The 21,548-nt window shown below is 31.0% G+C and overlaps 2 protein-coding genes across 11 annotated transcripts; one reads left to right on the top strand and one right to left on the bottom strand.

The window, feature by feature from the left end:
- Positions 1-1,551: 1,551 nt before the first annotated feature.
- LOC129313058 (U11/U12 small nuclear ribonucleoprotein 31 kDa protein-like) lies at positions 1,552-8,034 on the top strand. Of its 10 annotated transcripts, none has more exons than XR_008593846.1 (5): positions 1,552-2,774; positions 4,464-4,769; positions 5,263-5,679; positions 6,050-6,342; positions 6,821-8,034. XR_008593846.1 is itself a non-coding variant. In XM_054955889.1 (3 exons), the coding sequence occupies exon 2, from the start codon at positions 1,984-1,986 to the stop codon at positions 2,740-2,742; it is 759 nt and encodes a 252-aa protein (XP_054811864.1). In that variant the 5' UTR covers positions 1,552-1,785; positions 1,865-1,983; the 3' UTR covers positions 2,743-2,774; positions 6,821-8,034. The 10 variants fall into 10 exon arrangements, 5 of the variants coding, with proteins under 5 accessions (XP_054811864.1, XP_054811866.1, XP_054811867.1 ...); XR_008593844.1 differs by having other exon boundaries at positions 5,232-5,679; XR_008593847.1 differs by lacking the exon at positions 4,464-4,769.
- On the bottom strand, positions 4,032-19,691 carry LOC129313057 (CO(2)-response secreted protease-like). The gene is made up of 11 exons (XM_054955887.1): positions 19,470-19,691; positions 19,277-19,365; positions 19,046-19,143; positions 15,986-16,147; positions 8,669-8,780; positions 7,351-7,888; positions 6,805-6,905; positions 6,128-6,370; positions 5,535-5,649; positions 5,199-5,415; positions 4,032-4,741 (listed from the first exon to the last, which is right to left on the bottom strand). The coding sequence occupies exons 1-11, from the start codon at positions 19,563-19,565 to the stop codon at positions 4,191-4,193; spliced, it is 2,322 nt and encodes a 773-aa protein (XP_054811862.1). The 5' UTR covers positions 19,566-19,691; the 3' UTR covers positions 4,032-4,190.
- Between the last annotated feature and the right edge of the window lie 1,857 nt (positions 19,692-21,548).

Here is a 21,548-nt window from a genome sequence, read left to right as displayed (position 1 = left end):
TTGCTTTATAATTGGGCTAAGCAAGCTTGGTATAGCTATTATTTATCCTTTAGAATCAAAGCTAATGATATTACTACTTTTGATAGATGGTGCTCTAACTTGACCTTAGTAAATAGCTTACTTGATGATTATGACAAAATGTATATTGTTAATCTTTGCTAGAATATATGGAAGATGAGGTCAGCCATTATTTTTTCTACTGCTGAAATTGACCCTTTCAAGGTTGTTTCAATCACAAATGCAGGTGCTATTAAGTTTTAGAATGCTAATGTTGTTGAAAATCATTAACTAATGCAGTGTCAACACAACCATCTATATGGTTGCCTCATAAAGTGAAATGTGATGGCTCCTATATTAGTTCCTCGGGTCAAGTAGGTATTGGTATTATTTTGAGAGATCATTCTTGTAATTTCATCCAGGGATGGTGTAAACTAGTTGCTACTGATTCTAGTTTCATGGTTGAACTACTTGCTTGTAAAAAGGCTATTGAATTGATTTTTACCTTAGCTTTTGAGTTGGCCCATCAACGTTTTGTTCTTAAAGTGGACTTCCAAGAGCCATTCATGGCTTTGATCACTAAAAGCTTGTTTAATTGTAAATGGTTTTATCACAGCTTACCATCAAACCTTTTAGATGCCTCTACCTCTTTATATCACAACCTTAGCTTCTGAGCTGGCCCATCAACGTTTTGTTCTTGAAGTAGACTTCCAAGAGCCATTTAAGGCTTTAACCACTAGAAGCTTGTTTAATTGAAAATAGTCTTATCGCAACTTACTATTAGACCTTTTAGATGCCTCTACCTCTTTATATAACTTGCACTTCTCCCTAGTTAAGCGATTAGGAAACTCTGCCATAGATCACCTTGCAACCACTGCTTTAAAAAGGGTATTAGAACCTTCGAGTTGGGTCTTTGAAACTTACCCTCTCTTTTTGTTATTTTGGATAGAGATGTTAAGGCTTTCCAAGATGATCAGCTACAGAATTCAATTGTTGAACAAGACCACGAGGGGATTGGTTGATTTATTGTTTTGATTTGTTTCTATGTATACCTTTGTCTTTGGCTTATGGCTAAAACTCTGTTTTTTTATCCATTAATGATATTTTCCCCTCCCTTTCAACCAAAAAAAAAAATCTCAATTCAACACTTTAACCATCCAAAGGCCTCAACCTCTTGAGTTTAATCATAACCATTAGGTGCATTAACTCCCATTAGTACTATTTAATTTCACTACACCAACAATCACCATTAATAGTTTCCAACAATCTCAACTCACATTCATTACTCTTTAACTACTCATTTTTGTCCATAAATGAGAAGCCAAGTTTATGGACACATAAAACCCTCATTTCTAGATTTAAAAAGCTTAAACAATTTTCCATTACCTTCATTTTAGCTAATGAGTTTAGACTTAAAGCCTTTAAGTCTAAAAATCACTTTCTCATGACAAATTCTAACTCAAAGTCCAGCTAAAGACGAAGAGGAGGGAAGGATGAGGTGAAGGGAACTTATTAGAAGTGGTTGAAAGTTTTAAAACACTCTAAACACCAGTAGATGGAAGCCCTAGTAGAGCCGGGCGCATGCTTCTTCATTCTTCTTTGTTTCCCCTTTCTGATTTTCAAACTAGAGCTCTCGTTATTATATAAAAAATTTGGACATTTGCCGTGACACATGCAGCGGCTGCCGCAGTGGATAGCATTGAGAAGGTTGCCCCAGATTTATTTTCTAACTAGACACAGATTACCCGATACAACACCGAACCGAATCCAAATGCTGTAGACAAATAAGTCTGTCAACTCCCTCTAAGCATCCCCCAACTCATTTATGATTGAATTTTTCTAATTACCCTCTACTAACGATTTTTAGGATGATACGGATGCACGTTGATAAGGAGTCATGCTAAGGCAAGGGCTGCTAGTTTTGCCCGCGCTGGACTACGGCATTTAGGCCTGGGTGGGAGCGCCTCACCTGTGATTCAGTAAACGATGCCGAAGAAGAAGCACAGCGACAGTGACGAAGAAGAAGACATCTTCTATTACCGCTATGCTTCCTCTTCAGCTTCTTCCGCACCGTCTTCAAACCCCAACAGAACCCTCAAGACTCACGGTGGCTCCGGCGGCCTAGCTCCCTCTAAATCTACCCTCTACGTCTCCAACCTCGACTTCTCCCTCACTAACTCCGACCTCCATACCCTCTTCTCTACCTTCGGCAAGATCGCCCGAGTCACTGTTCTCAAGGACCGAGTCACTCGCCAGAGCCGTGGCGTTGCTTTCATCCAATACGTTTCTCGCGATGATGCACAAAAAGCCGTGCGCGAGATGAACCGCAAAATCCTCAACGGTAGGACCTTGACTGCTTCCATCGCCGCCGATAACGGCCGAGCTCCGGAATTTATAAAGAAAAGGGTTTATAAGGATAAGAGTCGGTGTTATGAGTGTGGGGAATCAGGACATTTGTCTTATGAGTGTCCCAGGAATCAACTGGGGCCCAGGGAACGTCCGATTCCGAAGCGTGAACGACGTGGTGGGGGCGGAGGCGGTGGTGGGGGCGGGTACCGGCGGACCGAGGAGGATGATGACGATGGATCCGACGGTGGGGACCGGTTTGCGGATGATAATTGGGCTTCTATTGTGGATAATGGGGCGGATGAAAGGTTGCTGACTGGCAATGACAAGGTTGTGGAGAAGAAGAAGGCGAAGAAAGCAAGCTATTTCAGTGATGAGAGTGGTGACGAAGATGATTGATCTTTTGTTAGAAACGAAGTGAGCAATTGAAGGTATGGTGTAGTATTGATCTTTGATAGAAATGAACTTATATGATTGAGCTTGTAATTGAAATAACGTTTGGTATTATTATGCTTATGAAGATTTTGAGAAATAATACATACACACTTAAAAATATGAATATAGAGGATGGCCTTTGTTTCTGAAATTCTGACTCAGTCTTCTAAATTTGTAAAAGAAGCAACAATAATGGTGTTGAAGATTTCTATACCCTCTGAGCCAAATTCTCAGTCTGCTTTCTGCTTTGCACTGTAATGGTAGTAGCAGTGAGTTGTATAGTTGTTGCAAGTTTATTTTACTTACTATATTATCTGTAAGATATCTTTATTTGATTATAAAGGGAAAATAATTGTTTTTGCTGGAATTGGTGGAAACGGCTACTGATTAATGGTGAAGTATAATAACATAGGAAATTAGGTGATTCCAACTGTAGTCTATGCCTGCTGGGCAAAATTGTCTGAGATCTTGATAGATGAAAAAAATGGAGAATAATACAAAAGTGGCTTGGCTTACATCCACCAATATCTCATGATATTTGTCTCCTTTATGCTGCTGTGTTTGTCCAAACTGTATCACTGACAAAAGAATGTCCATGTAGCTTCGAATTAGTTCACATGAAGCAATGTGGCTTCCTTTTCATGCTCTAAATTGTAGTTAGAGATCTGGATTTTATCCTTTGTTATATAGTCAAGGATTGTAACTAAGCACAATCACATGAAAAATCTTTACCTAGGCTTGATTTTTAACAGGCTGCACAAATTTTTAGTGTATTCTTAAGTATCTTTCTCCAATACCCAATTGTGCAACTCAGATTGCAAATGCTAATTTAGTCCAAGAAGTGATTGAACTCATATGGTAATCGGCATGGCCATTATATCTGTTTCTGTAGTTCCTGTCTTTTAAACCATAATGGTACCTTGAAATATAATCTCCTGAATGAAGTTAGAAATGACATGAATGTTTGGTTCTTTTTTTATACATTTGATTTTTGCTAAAAGCATTGTCCTTTAGCTAAAGCATTAAGCAATCATTATGTGTGTCTTAAATCCAGATTGCTAACCAGTCGTCTTAACCAAATAGCCTCATTAAATGCTCCCAATTTGTCATATAGTTTTCTTAAGTAGTAAAAAGCACAATAGTGTATTGCAGAGTCACTTTTCAACTAACAACATAGCAATGACCTGAATCAGCAGTTATGGCTGTGTCTGCCCAAGAAATTAGGATATTGATTATGAAGTCTGAGAGACTAGTGAATAAAATAAGGCTATTCCCACTCATAAATTAAAGTAGAAAATAATGAACACAGTCATATATGATTTTCTTTGTATTCTGTTTATCTATATCAGTGTGTGCGCTTGTTTGTGTGGGTTTTGATGCCTTATAATCTGCTGAACCTTTATAATATCAAATTATTTAACATTGACTGCAAAAACTGTGTGGACATGATGTTGACCATCAAGCCATCTTATAGAGCCAAAATGGTAGCCACCACGAGCTGCCTTCCCATTGAATGAGACTTTATAGGACATCATCTTTACACCTTCAGCAAAAATAAGTTTGTTGGGGACAACCTTGACAGCCAATCCCTCAGGTGCATGCACCTTTGCGATATATGTGGCGTTAGGGGGACCCACATTGGTGACTGTTCTTCTTATTACTTGTGCTTTCTGATGCCTACTCAGAGTTCTTATGGAGATTGATGGGTAATTGATATTGGAGATAAGGCCTTCGCTGGACTTTTCTGGACAGCCGAAGTTTGTCTTTGACATAGACCTTATGTTTTTCTGTGAATAACCATAATAACAAAGGAATTGGACATAGTCTCTCAAATTTGTTTCAAAGACCAAACCAGGGTCGAGAGCCCTAAGTGGGTTAACTTCTCCAACTCCCATTTCATGTGGATTGGCAATGTAGCTTGAGCTATTGGTTAAAGGCTTCCTCATGTTGTTGTAAATTGTTGCTGAAAGTTGGAAATGAAACAAAACAGGGTGAGTGTAACTTTCCTTTTTCTGTACACTGTAGAGCATATTGATAAAATTATAGAGAAAATCTCTAAATTGGTCCACTTACAAATCAATTCTTTCAATTTAGCCATCGAACCTTTAAATTGTTTTCAATGTTTCTTTCCACCCTCTTTCCATCCATAAATTCGTTCAATTTTTGGCTTGGACATTTATGATTTACCTTGATTTGTGAACTCACATCTCAGGTCCCCCACTCCAAGTCAGCAATTTGTTAGCTTTTGTGTTAATTTTTGAGGATGGTGATAGGTTAGAATGGCAACATTGAAAGCATTTTTATGATTGAGGGACTAAATTAAAAGAAAAAAAAAACGTGAGATGAAATTGATAATCCATCTATGTGTTGGTTGCCAAAATATGATTTAACTATAAAAGTTACGGAATAGTTTATGGAACCTGTTGTCATTAGAGCTGATTTTATCATTGAAGGACTCCAACTATGATGAACTGATTTTATCAGTGCTGCAGCACCTGTCACGTGGGGGCAAGCCATAGATGTACCAGATTTTATGCTATATAGGGACGGTTTCTTCCCAACTGGAACACTTCCTGGTTCAGAATTTTGGGGAACCACTGCAGCTAGAATTCCAATTCCTGGAGCCATAATATCAGGCTGACCAATGGAGTTTTTGTAGTTAGTATAAGAAAAGCCTTGTAAATGTCATGGTCTTGTACAATTGTATATCCATCTATAGGTTAGTTTGCATATAGGGACATGCGATGGAAAAATACCTTCAGAATGTTTTCTGTTAGGCTTGAAGGACCTCTAGATGAGAAAGATGCAACAACTGGTGAAGGTCTATATCTTGGAGCTTCTGTTGTTGGAAGGATTGTTGCAGTTGGATTCCTGCCATAGAGGCATAAATAATGATTTTGGGTTAGCATACCTTTGCAATCTATGTATTAATTATTTAACCCTTTACTCAACTGTTCAGACAATCATCATTTAGCACGCATGCATGATTTTTCATTAGCTGTTTAACCTTTATTATTTATGTCTCCACCTTCTTCCTTCCACTTATAGCTTGTGAGCAGATTCTTGAACTAGTTTGATAGTAAACTCAATTATCCAAAACTGTAGATGTGAAGCAAGGTGCTATGCTAATATATGTGTATGTATATATTGATATCAAGGTGATAACTTCTAAGAACATTCAGATAACTAGAGATTTTCATGTTGTATTAGCAGCCTGGAATTCAGATGAAAGAAAATGAGAGCATGTTCTTTATTTTTCTAAAAAATGCAGAAGAATCGCTATGAGTACGAAGATGGTGCAGCCTGCAGCATGAGAAATGATAAGCATTTTGAAGTTGGTTGTGCTTACTTGGTAGAGTTTATGTACTCAAGGATCTGATACCCTTCAAGATTACCAACTTCTGTAAAGGGGAAGACACCTGCGTCATAAGGAACATCTTTCTTGTCCTCATCAATAAGTATCAACCCCATGGCCTTTGCATCTTGTAAAACTAGCTTCTTGATTCGCCTTGAAACAGTTGGATCATCAGCAACACAAACAACAATGCTGCCAGCAACTTTTGTGTAATCTACTGATCGAGGAAAACAATTCCTGCATTTCAATGAAAATAGAGAACTAAATTTTGAGGGGAAGTTTTCGGACTTGTAACTGTGAGATATGCTAGTATGAGCAACTTAGTACTTGATTTATGAACTTTACAATCATGAGTCGTATGTTACTGGTACTAATGCTACTAACTGCCTATGGGAATACTGCTTCCTATATAAAACTAAGTAGCAGGGAATGTAAGCTTTGAATGGAGAGAAATTCTAAAGTAGTTTTGGTTAACAAATGATAAGTGGACCAAACCCTGATGCATTGTGCCTGTGCCTTGCCTGTTTATAATTAATTTTGTAATTTATCTTTAATAAGTTGAGTGGACTTCCATTGGCATGTTTAAAGAAAGTGGCCTGAAAAATATGAGGCATGAAATGATATTTGCTAGTGAAACTACCAGATTCATATGGATGACACTTCTAAGGTACCTTGCTTCTGATACAGGGGTAAATTTGGCAGCAATGTCCTTTCCGAAGACAAGAGGATACATCTCTGAACGAGTTAGGTTTGAAAAGTGGACGCCGGAACCCTGGCATAGAAAACAAAGGTCACAATGTATTATATTTCCAGCACTTCAAAGAAAGTCTCTGAACCTATCTACCTGTACAGTTTATTTCCCCCGTTTTGAAGGGGACACGAGTCTAGAAATAGATTCATTTTGTATACAATAGGTAAAGGGAATATGGACGTTTGGTGAAACCTACTTTTAGTGTATCATTATGTCCGTTTGCATTGGCTCTGTGGGTGTGTGCACACGTGGGTATACGTTAGAATTTGGGAGAGTATCAATGAAGGACCCCTTAAAAAATGTAATATTTGACAAGGATCCTAGACAGATTGGATACTTGTTAAAATAATAATTTCACTTGTTATTTATTAATGTTTACTCATTAGAAATTCTTGTTAGATATTAAATTCTTTCAAGGTCTTTCATTGATATCCTCCCAATTTTTTTTGATAAGCAAGAGACATACTTGGAAAGTTTTCCCATTCCCAAGGACAATAGCTGACTGGAAGGTCCTGTCAATATTAGAAGCCGCAACAGTGAATACCCATGGAGCTGTATTGACAACAGAGTAAGAATCAGGGCCATCATTCCCTGCAGAGCACACCACCATGACCCCCATTTCTTCAGCATGAAATGCTCCAATGGCTATGGGATCATTCAAAAAGTCTGATTGAAAGAGTGAGCTGAGCCCAATGGAGATGGAGATTATGTCCACTCCATCTTTTATAGCATCATCAATAGCCTTCAGAATGGTGGAGCCAAGGCAGCCATCTTCTGAGCATGCCTTGTAGGCAGCAATCCTGGTAGAAGGCGAGCCCCCTCTTGCAGTTCCCTTTGCTAAGCCATAATAATTAGCATTTTCAACGCTGCTGCCTGCTGCTGTTGATGCAGTGTGAGTGCCATGACCAACAGAGTCTCTAGGGGACCCTCTGCCTTTTAGGTGGTGAGTCTTGTTACCATCCAGTGTAATTTCTAGATCATAATATCTTGCTCCTATCAGTTTCCTGCGATTATACTGTCACACTCTTGAGAATTATAATGGATGATAGACTCAATATGTAACGTGAATTGTATGGAAGAATAGATTTGGATCTAAATTTTATCCAAAGGGAGTGTGGATATCAAATGAATGAAAAGTTTCATTATTAAATTATGTTTAACATTAGTTTGGATAATTTCATAATGTTTTGAAGTCATTGCTAGGATTAAGATGGCACAAGTATAAAGTCATCATATTGAAGATCATAATATCTTGCTCTTATCAGTTTCCTGCAATTATACTGCGACACTCTTGAGAATTATAATGGTTGATAAACTCAATTTGTGATGTGAATTGTATGGAAGAATAGATTTGGATCTAAATTTTTTCCAGTGTGTGTGTGAACATGGACAATGAAACAATTCATTATTGTTTAAAATTAGTTTGGATGATTTCATAATGTTTTTTAGTCAGTGCTAAGATTAAAATAGAACAAGTATAAGTCATAATATTGAAATTGTCGTCTTCTTTTTTGGGCAGAAAGAAACTGTCTAAAGTATGGAAGCAACATATTTTGAACAAAACTCTCTCTCTCTCTCTCTCTCTCTCTCTCTCCCCTCGTCATTTTTTTAAGCTCACAAAATGTAAGGGAATAAATAAGACCATAAAGAAGCTTTCGTTTTTTTTTGGGTCTGAACCATAAGGAGTTGATTCAAGATTTTGAATCACAGATAAACTATTTTGTAACTGCGATATTCCAAGTAGATAATGATTGAAAAATTATAAATTAGAAGGATATGATCACCTGTTGCAGCTGGATTTCATGAAATCATGACCCTCCATGCAAGTTCCTTTCCATCTCGAGGGAATCTTCCCGATATCTTCATCGTTGAAACTTGGAGACTCAGGCCAAATCCCTTGAGAAGAGATCAAATATAGGCATGGGTGAATAATAAATATTCAATGAATATAAAATAGCATGTTAGCTAGAAATTGATGAAATTTTATAGTCTGTGTTAAGCTTCAACGGAAAATGGATGGAAGGTTCAAAGTTCAAACTTTAAAATACAGAAACTTCTACTAACGGGAAGTCTGGTGTTATTCACATTACTGGGATTTGTCGGCGCTTGATGTGTCAGTACGATCAACTTCCTAAGGATACATATTTCAACAATGTAGGAATGTAGAATGCATGAGAAACTTCAAAATCTCCACTTATTCGAGTAATTATGAATGTTGAGGATGGGTTTCAATTGTTATTTTAAATATGAAATGCATATTTTTAGTTTTCGTGCATATTAGGTGCTGAGGATAAATAGTACAAATTATTTTGTTAATTTTTTTTTTTTTTGGGAATCAAAGATTATATTCAACAAGAGGTCTTTACACTTGCTTAGGAACATTTCCTCCAAACATGTCAGCTTCAAAAAAAAAAAGAAAAAGAAAAAAGAAATCGTGATTGAACACTGATGGTTTATCAAACTAAATGCACAGTTCTGACAAAAAAAAAATCTAAATGCACAGTTCGACCAAAAAATGATGTGCATACCTAGCTATTGATTTGCTCATTTATTGACCTCTTTATACCAATTCAATAAACACATTAGAAGCCAATTCAACATTTTTTTTTTAACATTCATGAGTGTATCCTTCCCTCTAATGTAGGAGAAAGGTAGACATATAATATAGTGGGGTCTTATATATTTTGACATGTGAGCCTCATCAGTCTGATCTATCTATTTCTCATTTTACTTTGGGAAAGTCACTTAAAAGGGTTGTGTTGGATTAAGCAAGTTCACCTTCGGTGGATCAAGCTTTAACCCAAGTCCAAGCCCACATTGTTAGATGGGGACTTTTCCGGATGTTAATGAAAACGGTTTTTTACGAAATGCGTGGGAACAGTTTTCAGAAACATGGACACCCGAAAACTATCGAATTAAGAAGTGCATGGGAGCTACATGGGTGTGGGAGGCCATAGTGAAAACTGACTCGTTCACTCTGAATTCAGAAGCACTAAACACCTTTCTGGCTTTCTTGCTTCCCTCATCTTTTGTGTATTTGCTGCGAACAAAAGACTAGGTTCTCGTAACTCTATTTGTCTGCATATATTTGTTTGTATAGAATCCTCTATGCCTGGCCCAAAAAAAATAAATAAATAAATAAAGAAACCTCTATGCATGCAATTGAAAGATATGCTTTTTAAACTCATTGAAATTAGCTTTCATCGGAGTGGATCATTCCTCATAGATCTATTTAGAAAGTGACCCTAATTGCCTCATCACACCTTAAAAAAATTCTGGCGTCTCGGCACCCTAAATTCTAAATTAGCATCAATCTCTTTGTAATTCCCATTAGATCAGCATCATGATGTGAGCTATCAATTCTGTTTGGGGAATCCCAAAATCCACTCACTCATACAGTTCCTCAAAACACCCGCCCATGTGGCAGACCCTCGAGCGTTTACGAAACCAATATCCAATCTAGTCATCTCCACTTGGCAGACCCACGTGCTTTCTATGTCATGAGTTCATCCACTTGTTCTCATCTAACATTTTCCCTCAACGGAAAGGAAGTCACATCTAGTAATCCACATGGTCCAGCAGACATATCCAAACAGGATATTCCTAAGAGACTCTCATGATCCCCTTCGTGCCTGCCTCATTGCTCTGTCATGACTGTCACATTAGAGGGTCTAACAAATTGAGTAAAATTTATAAGTGTGGGGGATCCTTTCACTCAACAAGTTAAATCTTTTGATGAGCTTTTGCTTTAAAATTATGTTCATGACATTGGTACAATTAAAAGGTCAGTTTCATAAAAAGGGTATACGGCACTGTGAAGTGAAAGCTCTTCCTTTAAACTTCACTTGAGCTATTTCAAGATTTTCAATTATTATTTTATCAATTTTCACCTTGCCTTCCTTTTGGAATTTCATTAGCAATGATAAGCCAACATTTCGGCTTTATTGAACTTCGGACTTGGTCAGCCGACCCAACCAAACAACTTGAGGTCTAGTTTTCCTTGCCTAGTTGGCTTGTGCTCACTATAAGAATGACCATACTAGATCTTTATTTCAGGAGAAATTGATGCATGGTTATGAAGTTTAAGGGTGAGTCATATAATCATTATGAGGTGTACTTAATCTCAAGGGTGCGTCATATAATCATTATGAATTGTACCCAATCATCTCTCTTGACAATTGCTGTCTTCCACCAATAACTTAAGCTTGAGAGCATATGCTGCTGTCACAACTCCATAATGATCACAGTTCATTATTTCAATGTCTGTGGGTTCAATGAGAGGAAGGTGTTATATAAGCTCAAAGGATTTTCCATTCTAACAAGGCCTTGACTAGCAAGGGTTCAAGTTAAATGTCGTGAAGTGGGGCTACTGAAGATGTCAGCTTTTAAACGGTTTTTTGGATCGAGCTCTCTTTTTATATTTATAAACCTCACTTTATAATTGTGAAAAATCTCTGATGGGGGACTGGTAGCAGATGATATTGGGAGAGTTGAAGGCAGGCCATGTGAGGAGCATGTTGAAACTCATCCCACTGGCCCTTACCCGTATCTATTTGGGTTGTTCCAACATCACTATCTTCTCCGTGGCAATAATACTAAATGAAACCTTTCATTAAAACAACTTATATTTTATTTTAAATTGTTGATGACTAAAATTACATATTTTATTTTAATTTATAAAAAAAATCAGTGTTATTTTTTTTAGTCACATAATTAAAACAGTAAAGACGTTGGTAAATGCGTTCCTAAGACATGCTGCTCGCTATCAAGGGTAGGAATGTATCATGTGCCAGCTTGGCTTATTTATCTACGAATGGATGTGAAAAAATTAAATAAAATGTTATTTATTCATTAACTTTTAGTTTAGTTTAGTTTCTGGGGAAACTATGTTTAATTTAGTTCAGAGATTATTATAATAATAAAATTAAAATAAAATGCAATACATTTTTGGTGAAAATTGTATATTTAAAAAAGAGAAAAAATTACTATTTTAAATAAATTAAAGTTTTTATAGTTTATTTTCTAAATATATTAATTTACAATATGCTTTTGTGCATAGCATATGATACGCAAACTTATTTAAGTCGGACTCATAACTAGATCATGCTCTAACAAATTAGGTTTTTTAGTTTATTTAAGCTAGCCTAAATGTCTAAATTGTTAAATGTTAGATACTTTTCTATGTTTTCTTATTTTTTAAACAATTTAAATTTTTATTTTATGACTTAATATTGTTATTATTATAAAAATATAAAATATATTTTTAAGAGATATTTAAAAAATTACAGAAGACTCAATTATTTTTTTAATAAAAATTGGGGTGTAAAAGTTTAAAAATTAATATAAAATATATTTTTTAAGATTATTTTAAGATACATGTACTTTTAACTCGTGTGACGAACAGAAGCAGATGACATTTTATTGATTACTTTTAACAAAAATAAATTAATATTTAACTTGATTTTTAAAAAAAAACAGTGAAAGAATCATGTACTTCAGCCTTGCCTGAGCCTAATCGTAATCTTTTTGAAACCTATTCGAGGCAAATAAAATGTAAAAAGTGCACACTTTTCTCAATCCCAAACCTAAATTTTTCAAATTTATTCAGGCAAGTCGGTGGAGTTTAACTATAGTTAGCTTCTCTACTGCTCCTTTTTATTTTAAATTAAAAAATATTTTAAAAAAAATTAACATTTTAAAATATAAAATACTTTAACAAAAATAATATTTTATTAATAATATTTTTTTAATATTACACTTTTCAATATATTTTTTATTTAATATTCTTTTCAAAATAAAATATATTTTTTTAAATTTTTATTTTTATTTTAAAAAATTAAAGTTATAAAATGTATTTAATAAAATTTATTAATATATATAATTTTATTTAAAAATATTTTATAATTTGTGAGAATACATTATTTGACCCTCAAGGCATTTAATGTCATTAAAATATGTCACATAGCAAATGATTGCGGACATATGTTAATTATAAATATTTTATTTTAAAATTATTAATTTTATGTTAGGATAAAACTCACGTATTTAATTTTATATAGTTAATATATTTATACCTAATTAAATTATGATAAATAAATTTTAATGTATCAGTTAAATTAATAACAAGAATTTATAATAAAAAATAATTTATAAAAATTCATATTTCTTAATTTAATTAAAAAAATATACATATAAATAAGATTAAGTATATAATTTTTTATTTTATGTTATTGGATGTAATTTAGAACTATAAGTTGGCAGGAAAAAAAAGAAATTTAGAATTAATAAACAAGTCTCAAAATTTACCTTTGTTTGTTGGGCAGAAAGAATTTTGGTTTTTTTTTTACCTTCAAGAATTTAGGTTATTAGGTGTCATAAATTTATATTAAATTTAATATATTTTTTGTGAAACAGTTAATCACTTTTTTCTCCAAAACAAGGACATATGCTTTTATGACATTAGTTTTTTTTTTTTTTTGGTGGATAGCAATCAACTTTATAATTCAGAAAGTGGCAGTTACATTTTCATAATTAATACATTTTTAGTATAAAATATTTATTCAAAAATTACTTATATACATCCGTCACTAAAAGTTTTTAAAATTATAAAAACAAAACACAAAAACACACTAAACATTTCAAACTAGAAAGGCAAGATTGATTTTTTAAAAAAAAAAACTCTTACCTTTCGATAAAATGTAACTCATTTTAAATCAAATTTTGATTGTTAATTGATTTGAATGATCTAAAATTAGTTTATTAGGAAAAATAAAAATTACTTTAGATAAATTTGAATCATTTAAAGTAAACTAGCTAAACAATTTCATTTTAATCAAATTGGGTAAAGTAGGGCAATGCAAAAGTCTAATTGTTTTGTCTAACTCAATCTAACCCGAACAAGTCTAGTCTAGTAAAAAAAATTGGTTCAAAAAATTAAAGAAATCAAAAAGCAGGGCCATGTCAAAGGATTGTAAGGCCTAAGACAAAATAAGTAAAGAGGTTTAAAATATAATAAATTATTGATCCTTATATTATTTTTTTCTAGCTTTTTGAGTTGCAAAATTAAATAACAAAGTTTTGTAATTGAGTAATTCTAACATTTCACTCTTAATAAATAATAAGGCTAGTTCATTTCAATCGATTTTGTAACATATTTGATTTCAAATAGGATTTGAGTAACTTTAATTTTAAAAAATTTTCTTTCTACAGTAGCAACTATTATAGGTATTATTAATAATATTTTATAAGCAATACATACATTTGAAAAAGTATCTAATCTTTTGACATAGTTTAATATTTCAACTGGTGTGTTAATTTTTTTATTAATATTTTTCTCAAAAATTTTAATTGTGAAATAAATCGAAACCATCAATATCATAATTATCATTAAAACTTCAGAACAATATCAATACAAAAAATTTTCAATTCATCATCATCCAAAGTTTTAAATTTTTTGGATTCAAATAAAAAACTAAAAATGATTTCATATTTTAAAAATTGTTCAAATAGACTCTCAATAGAAGAAATTGATTGATCTAAAATGTATAAAAAATGTCCAATATAAAAAGAATCTTCAGTTGAATGTATGATCTCATCAATAATATTTTCATTAAAATATTTTTTCCTATGATTATATTTTTTTCACAAAAATTAGGATTTATGTTCATTTTAGTAGCTATATTTTTTTATAAATTTCAAAGTAGATGCAAAACCATTCTCTATAATTCTTTAAATAAGTAATAAAGCCTTTTAAATGATTTATAGCAATATCTATATGCATATCTATAGACTGAAGAATCTTACAAAATATAGAGAATTGTAGTCTATAGAAAGAGAATAAATAATAATTAATGACTAAATTAAGGCTAACCTAATAATTAAATATTATTTTAAGAATGTGGAAATGTTTTCATTCTTCAATGGGGAGAAAAAGTGGGGGCTTTATTTTTTCATTTAGCATTTATTACAAAATTATACAAATACATATTCCTTCATATTGGGGATATTAATGACATTTTTGGGCCCTAAGCAATTGTCTTAATTGCCTTGAGGCTACCACGGCCCTATCAAAAATATTAAATTAATTTTTTAGGTTGGTTGGGATAAGAGACCAAACTCTTAAACCACTTAGTCCAATCCAATTCTATGAAATTTTTTTAATATAATTTTAATTATTTTTAATATATTTGAATAGTTTGAAGTTTAAACTCAATGTTTTCTTTATTCACAATTCACCTTTCTATTTAATGTAATTTTAATTTAGTTTGATGCTAAATTATTATTGCAATGTGTATTAGATATGTTATTGAAGTTTGTTCAATGTTGTTGTTGCTATTGTTGAAATAATGAATTTGAATCATTTAGATTGTAATAAAACATTTTTTGTTGTTGTTGCTATTGGAGATTACAATGAATTTTTATGATTATAAGTATTTTTATTTTCTTAATTGAGTTTATTAAAATAAAATAAATTATTACCTTTCATATAAGAAAAAAGGGAAAAAAAACTAATTGAGTACTAGACTATTAGAATCAATCTTTTATCCCATGGATCAAGTCAGATCTTATTAATCTTTGGATTATAACTAGAACAAATTGAACTACAGATTGACTAACCTAATTTTTTTCATAAAAGAGACCAAACTTTAAATTAGATTAAAATCTAATCCTATCTAGTTCTTTGTGTAGCTCTATGATAAAACATGTCTATAACTATTGGAAGAATGACAAAGAGATTTCAAAAAGATTAATTAATTCAAGTTAGATTTTAAGTATTAAATTTTAAAAATTTACAACTTAATCTCTCAATTTTACAATTCTATTATGATGAATTTACAACTTATATTCTAAATTTTAACAAGAAAAAACAATTTTTTTATTTTTTAATGATGTTAAAATTTAAAAAATAAATTATAAATTCATCACAATATAATTACAAAATAAAAAAATAAATTTTTAAATTTTTAAAATTTAATACTTAAAACCTAACTTTAATTAATTAATTTTTTTAAAATTTCTTTGCCATTCTCCCATACCTATTTAGTGTTAGCAATTAGTGTTTGGTGAGTGTCCGAGCAGCATGAGCGGAAATGAGCTGTTACCTGTGTCTATGACTCCAACGATAACGTCATCACAGGACACGTGTTGGCATGTGGGATCGACACGTTGATGGACGGGGGACACTGACTCCAAGAAATCCCAAGATCGGGTGGTGTGGAGGTGAAGAACTGGATCTGGGAACACCGATACCACGCCTTCTAGACCTGTGTTCATTATTCACAAAATCAAACAACACAGTATCCTTTTTTTTTTTTTAAATTTCTGATTCTGAACACTGTATGCGTAATCTACTCTTTGAAAATTGAATTCTTATTAAACATTTAACTAAATAAATTGAGTCGTGGTATCGAGAAATTAAGAAAGTTATTAGAAATATAAAATATAGAACATGTGAACTGTATGAAATTAAAAGTTAATAAGAAACAAAGTTTTAAGACGGTACTTAATATTTTATTAAGGTTTTAAAATTAATAAATATTTTGAGAGAGGGGGGAGTAATTAACATTATATCTGTTTTTGTGAAATAATAAAATTATATTTTATTGAATTTATGACTTTATGTTGTGTCTTATGGGAGGGCGATTGAAGTGAATGCGATCTAATGATATTTAAGTACAATCTTGATTCTTGATTAATGTTAATTTGAGGTGAAAAAAAATCATCAATATTTAATATTAATATATTAAACAGCTGGTTTAATATGAAATATAAAATTTATATTGAATCATACTATATTTAGAAATCGTAGATTGTGCAACTTATGCTTTAAACTCAGTGTAATGTATGTGGCCAAAAAAAAAAAATCAGTGTAATGTATAGGATACTAGCATAATTTATTTTCTTTTAAAAATGGTTAACTTTCAATTTATTTCCTCAGTTTTATTTTGTTTCTATTTTTTTTTGAATTTTATTGTCATCTTTTAAATATATTTAGTTTCAATCAGTTAACCTGTTAACTTTATTCCAACTATCACTTTAAGCTTAAATTTTATAAAGTTTAATTAAATTTTTTTCGGTTAACTTTAATTTTACTTACGATTTTATTTTTACCTATATATAGATGAAACATACAATTTTTATATTCAATATTAGAAGATAAATTTTTGGGTGGTTTTTGGGAACTTATTGTACAAATTAAAACAACACAAGATAAAGAATGAAATAAACTTATTAATTCATTATATCATAAAACATGTTGACTTCGTTAATTAATACAATTCCATAAAACATTAAGTAGCAAATTAGAATGAGATAAGAAAGATAACACTAGCTTACTATAGTATTCTACATGTTGACTTCAAAACTTCACTCAAAATAAAATGTAACCTTACTTTGCACTTTTTTAACACCACTATTTAGTCATTTTGTTTTTTTTTTAAAGTAGTAATACATTGATTTAGTATAAAGAAATAAAGCATAATGATAGTTAATAATGAAACGATGAATGTAAGATGAGGTTGTGTGCGTGCGTGCGTGAAAAATGAATGAAATCATGTAAAGTTGCATAATAATTATACATGATTCATATTATGATTTTCGTTTAATATTTATATTTATTATATTTTCCCTAGTATTGAGACAAAAGCAAAGTTACACTGATTATACATTTATTTCCACTCATAAAAAGTAATGTTCTTTTCATTTTTATGTCATTTGTATTGTATAGTTAGGTGTAGTTTGTCCTTTTATATCATTTTGCTCATCAAACCAAGGTTGGTGAGGAAAATAATTTGTACAGACTGACTGGTGGACATCACAATTTAATTCCCTTCCCAAGCTATTTATATTCAAATTACAATATTTATGTCTGTTTAATTCCCAGAGAGAATAGATGTTATTTATTAAAATATAATAACTAGCTATTTCACCCAGATCTATATATACTATAAAGTTTTAAAAAGTTATTACAAAATTTATATATCGTGAATATTACAATTTAATTTTATTATTTCATGCGTAATTATTGTTGTCAAATTCTTAAATTGACTCTACATTTTATTATTTTTATATTTTTAACTTATAAAATTATATTAACTTATTCATAAATTTAAATTAGATAAAACTTGATTAAACTCGTGAGTTAACTTTTCGAGTTTGTTATTTTTATGTTTTTAATTCATAAAATTATATCAATTTACTCATAAACTCATTAAGTAAGATAGATATATGCTGTGTAGAATTTAATTTATAGAAACAGTATGATTCCGGTCAATGAAAAATAAAACTCAAAAAGACAAAACCTAATATTAATAAAAAAAAAGAAAACAAAAAATACTAAAAATAAGTTACTCTATTTTAAAATGTTTATATTAAGTATAATAATTTATTAATGTAGATAAATTTAATTTTAATTATTTATATTTAAAACATATTTAAATTAAATTATGATCATATTTTATATTTTAATTTTTTAAGCATATACTTTTAAAAATTATTTATTAATAGAGTTATAATTTTAGTTTATGTTTTGAGTTTATATCTCTATTATAAATTTGCTTAAACTCACAAGTTTAATAACTTTGTGGGTAACACATGGAACCTATACTAATTAACTTTTAATGTTTTTGATTTATCAATATATTGGCATATTAATTTAAAAGAGAAAAAAACACTACAGGGCGGGAGACTCGTGTAATCGTGATTGCCAAGAGTAGTGTTCTGTTGTTCTTTCCAATAGTAGAGACTACAGAGTTGTTTGATTCTGAAGTTTTACTTTCAGATGAATATCTTTTTTTCTATTTTTCATAATAATTATTTTTTAAAAATAAATTTGATTTAAACCGCAATTTTTACTCTATATTTTACATTTTTTCAAAATATAAAAATTGACGGTAAAAATAAAAAATCTAAACTATTTGAATCAAAACCTGACTGCTCTTGCATAAATCAAATTTCTATCGCTTTTCTTACGAGCAGCAAGATACTCGTTGTCTTGTATTGCGAGATTTATTATTAAAATAAAATCTATCAGTTCTATCAATGGCTATTGATGGAGCAAAGGAAAGTGAAATGATGAAGGAGAAGCAGAGGAGTATGGCAGGATAGAGAGAGAGAGAAGAAGGAGAAGAACTGAAGAAGGAGATGGCAAACAAAATCAGTACCAGACAATGCAGAAGCTTCACTCTGTTTGAGCATGGCAGAGAAGCCACTGAAAGCATGATTGTAATGGTGGATCAGAGCAATTCTGTCACTCTCTTTTCTGATGGAAAAAACGAGACAAATAATAATAGTTAATCAGTCCAATTTTGAAGTTCACTGCAATTCCATAATGAAATCGAACCTCGTAAATGTTCAATCAGATAATGATAATAACGATGACAACGACGACCAACCTTGGAATAATGGAAGACAAGAGCTGCGCATGATCTGAATCTGCTCCGTCTCTGTTCCATGCCGATTTTCCCAAATAAACAACATAAGACTGCAGAGAAAAGAAAATCGATCAATCAAGAGCGATTCAACCATAGCAAAATGGATTGAAGAAACAGAGGGGGAGAGAGAGAGAGAGATCCACGATCGTCGAACCTTGGGAATCTGATCTGAAGTAGTTTCCGTGGCGGCGAAAATTACTAGAGCAACTAGGGAGACGATATAGAGGAAGAATCGTAGAACCGAAGCCATTGAAGAAGAAGAAGATGAGATAAGTGATTGATTCTCTGCAACTGAATGAAGAAAATGCTTCTCTCATGCAATCGTCAAGCTTCCATTATAAAGGCCAAGCGACAGAGTATCAGTGTTGTGTATAACAAGAGAGAACCATGAAGCATGTGAAAGCATCTTTCAATTCTTCTGCGTGTGTGTATTGCTGTAAGAAACCACATTTTGTTGGGTGGGGTATTTCATAATTAATAAGAAAATATGAAATTTATATGGTCACACTTTTTATATCTATTCTGTTGGAAGATATCTAGTTTTTGCAATAAATAACTACTAAAATATCTATATTTATATATGTTTCTTTAAATATCTTATTGGGAAAATAAATATTTTTTCATAACAATTTAAGGTCCTGTTTGATTAGAAATGAATTGAAGAATTAATACAAAAATGAATTAAAAACCTATTTGATAACCTGTTCTGAAAATAGTTTTATATTTTCTAGAACAAACAAAAAATCTATTTGATGATATATTTTTAAAAAGTGTTTTAAAGGAAAAAGAAAAATATTATTTTAAAAACTAAAAAACGCAGATATTTTTTTTGATATTATGTGATTATTGTTTTGAAAAATAAAAAAAAATAAGAAAAACACTCATTTCATTATTTTTTCTTAGAACATATTGTACGAAACACCAAATCTTAGAATGATAAAACAAAAATAATTTCAAAATAAGCCCTAAATCATCATTCTCTCTCATAATAAATATGATAAAATTTATTAATGTATACTACTATTTTAAAAATGGTTTCATCTTGTTTAGGGGATGGGACAAGATGGTATTGAAAAATCCAGGCAAAAAAGATATGGAAAAATAGAAGAGATAGAAAATTAAGAACTAACGAACTTGTCTTTTTGATAATAATTTTTTTTGGCCAAAATATTTATATCTTCACCTTGTTCTAGGTATTCAACTGCACTTTTTTTCACTTTTCTCCAATAAAAATCTGTTTTAAAGTATCATCATTAAACAATATAATTTCATCAAAATATAAAATAACGAAAACTCTTTTAAATCTAAATAAAATATATTGTAAACTCAAAAATTAATAAATGACCTGAAGGGCTTGTTTGTTTCAGTTTTTTATAAAAAAATATGATATTTGTTAAACTTTTAAAAATAATCAAAATCTAATATGCGTGTGTGTGTGTGATTATTTTAAGAAGTTATTTTAAGTAATTTTTGAAAATATATGATGCAGTAGATGAGAGGGAATTTTTTTAAAAAAAGCAGGATATAGGAAAATATTATAAATTTTTAAAATAATTAAAAAATAAATTATTTTTGTAATAAAAAATCAAAGAAGGAATTATAAAATTTAAAATAACTAACCAAACATAATATAATATTTGTTTTTTATAAAATTTCTACAGAATAATTTTTTTATAAAATCTTGAAACTATCTAAAAATTACTCATTCTTTAATCTTAAATAAGTAGGCCCTAAAGTACAAGTTGAAATATGCTTGATAAGCAACTAATAGCAAACATGAATTTTATAAAGGAGCAATAAAACTAACATAATCACAATAAAAAAAACATAACTTAATGTCAATATTTACTTATCAAATTACATAACTTTTTCAAGTTTAAAACAAATAAACAACTATAAATCACAAGTAATGAACTATTAGAAAAGCTAATTTTACACCAAATAAAATAAGTTTATTATGTATAAAATAAAATTAATATACATGCATGCATGCATGCATACATATATGTGTGTATATATATATATATATGTTCAAGGTTATGAGGACTATTAGAAAAGCTAATTTTAGACCATGTAACGTTTTGGATTTTAATTCCTAGATTATGAGGACAAATAAAGGTTAATTAAATAAAAATTTAGTATCAATTTATGTAAGGATGGTTTGGAATGCAAATGAGTATATTAAATATATTTACAGTCTTTGGATCATCAAATTTGGAAGTGTTTTGGAGGG

The sequence above is a fragment of the Prosopis cineraria genome, unplaced genomic scaffold (assembly GCF_029017545.1).
Source record: "Prosopis cineraria cultivar Desert tree isolate PC_DT_omini unplaced genomic scaffold, ASM2901754v1 PC6, whole genome shotgun sequence".
NCBI classification, from domain to species: Eukaryota; Viridiplantae; Streptophyta; class Magnoliopsida; order Fabales; family Fabaceae; genus Prosopis; species Prosopis cineraria.
The sequence above is the reverse complement of the archived record's forward strand: the minus strand, read 5'-3'. Positions and strand labels throughout refer to the sequence as shown.

Bases quoted from the DNA above. Each gene is read 5' to 3' on its own strand.
- LOC129313058 (XM_054955889.1), top strand. From the start codon at position 1,984: ATGCCGAAGAAGAAGCACAGCGACAGTGACGAAGAAGAAGACATCTTC.
- LOC129313057 (XM_054955887.1), bottom strand. From the start codon at position 19,565: ATGGCTTCGGTTCTACGATTCTTCCTCTATATCGTCTCCCTAGTTGCT. The intron at 16,148-19,045 runs GTACTGATTTTG...TAATGAACACAG, and splicing joins TGAAGCTTCTGCATTGTCTG to GTCTAGAAGGCGTGGTATCG. The intron at 6,371-6,804 runs GTACCTTAGAAG...ATTGAAATGCAG, and splicing joins ACCCCTGTATCAGAAGCAAG to GAATTGTTTTCCTCGATCAG.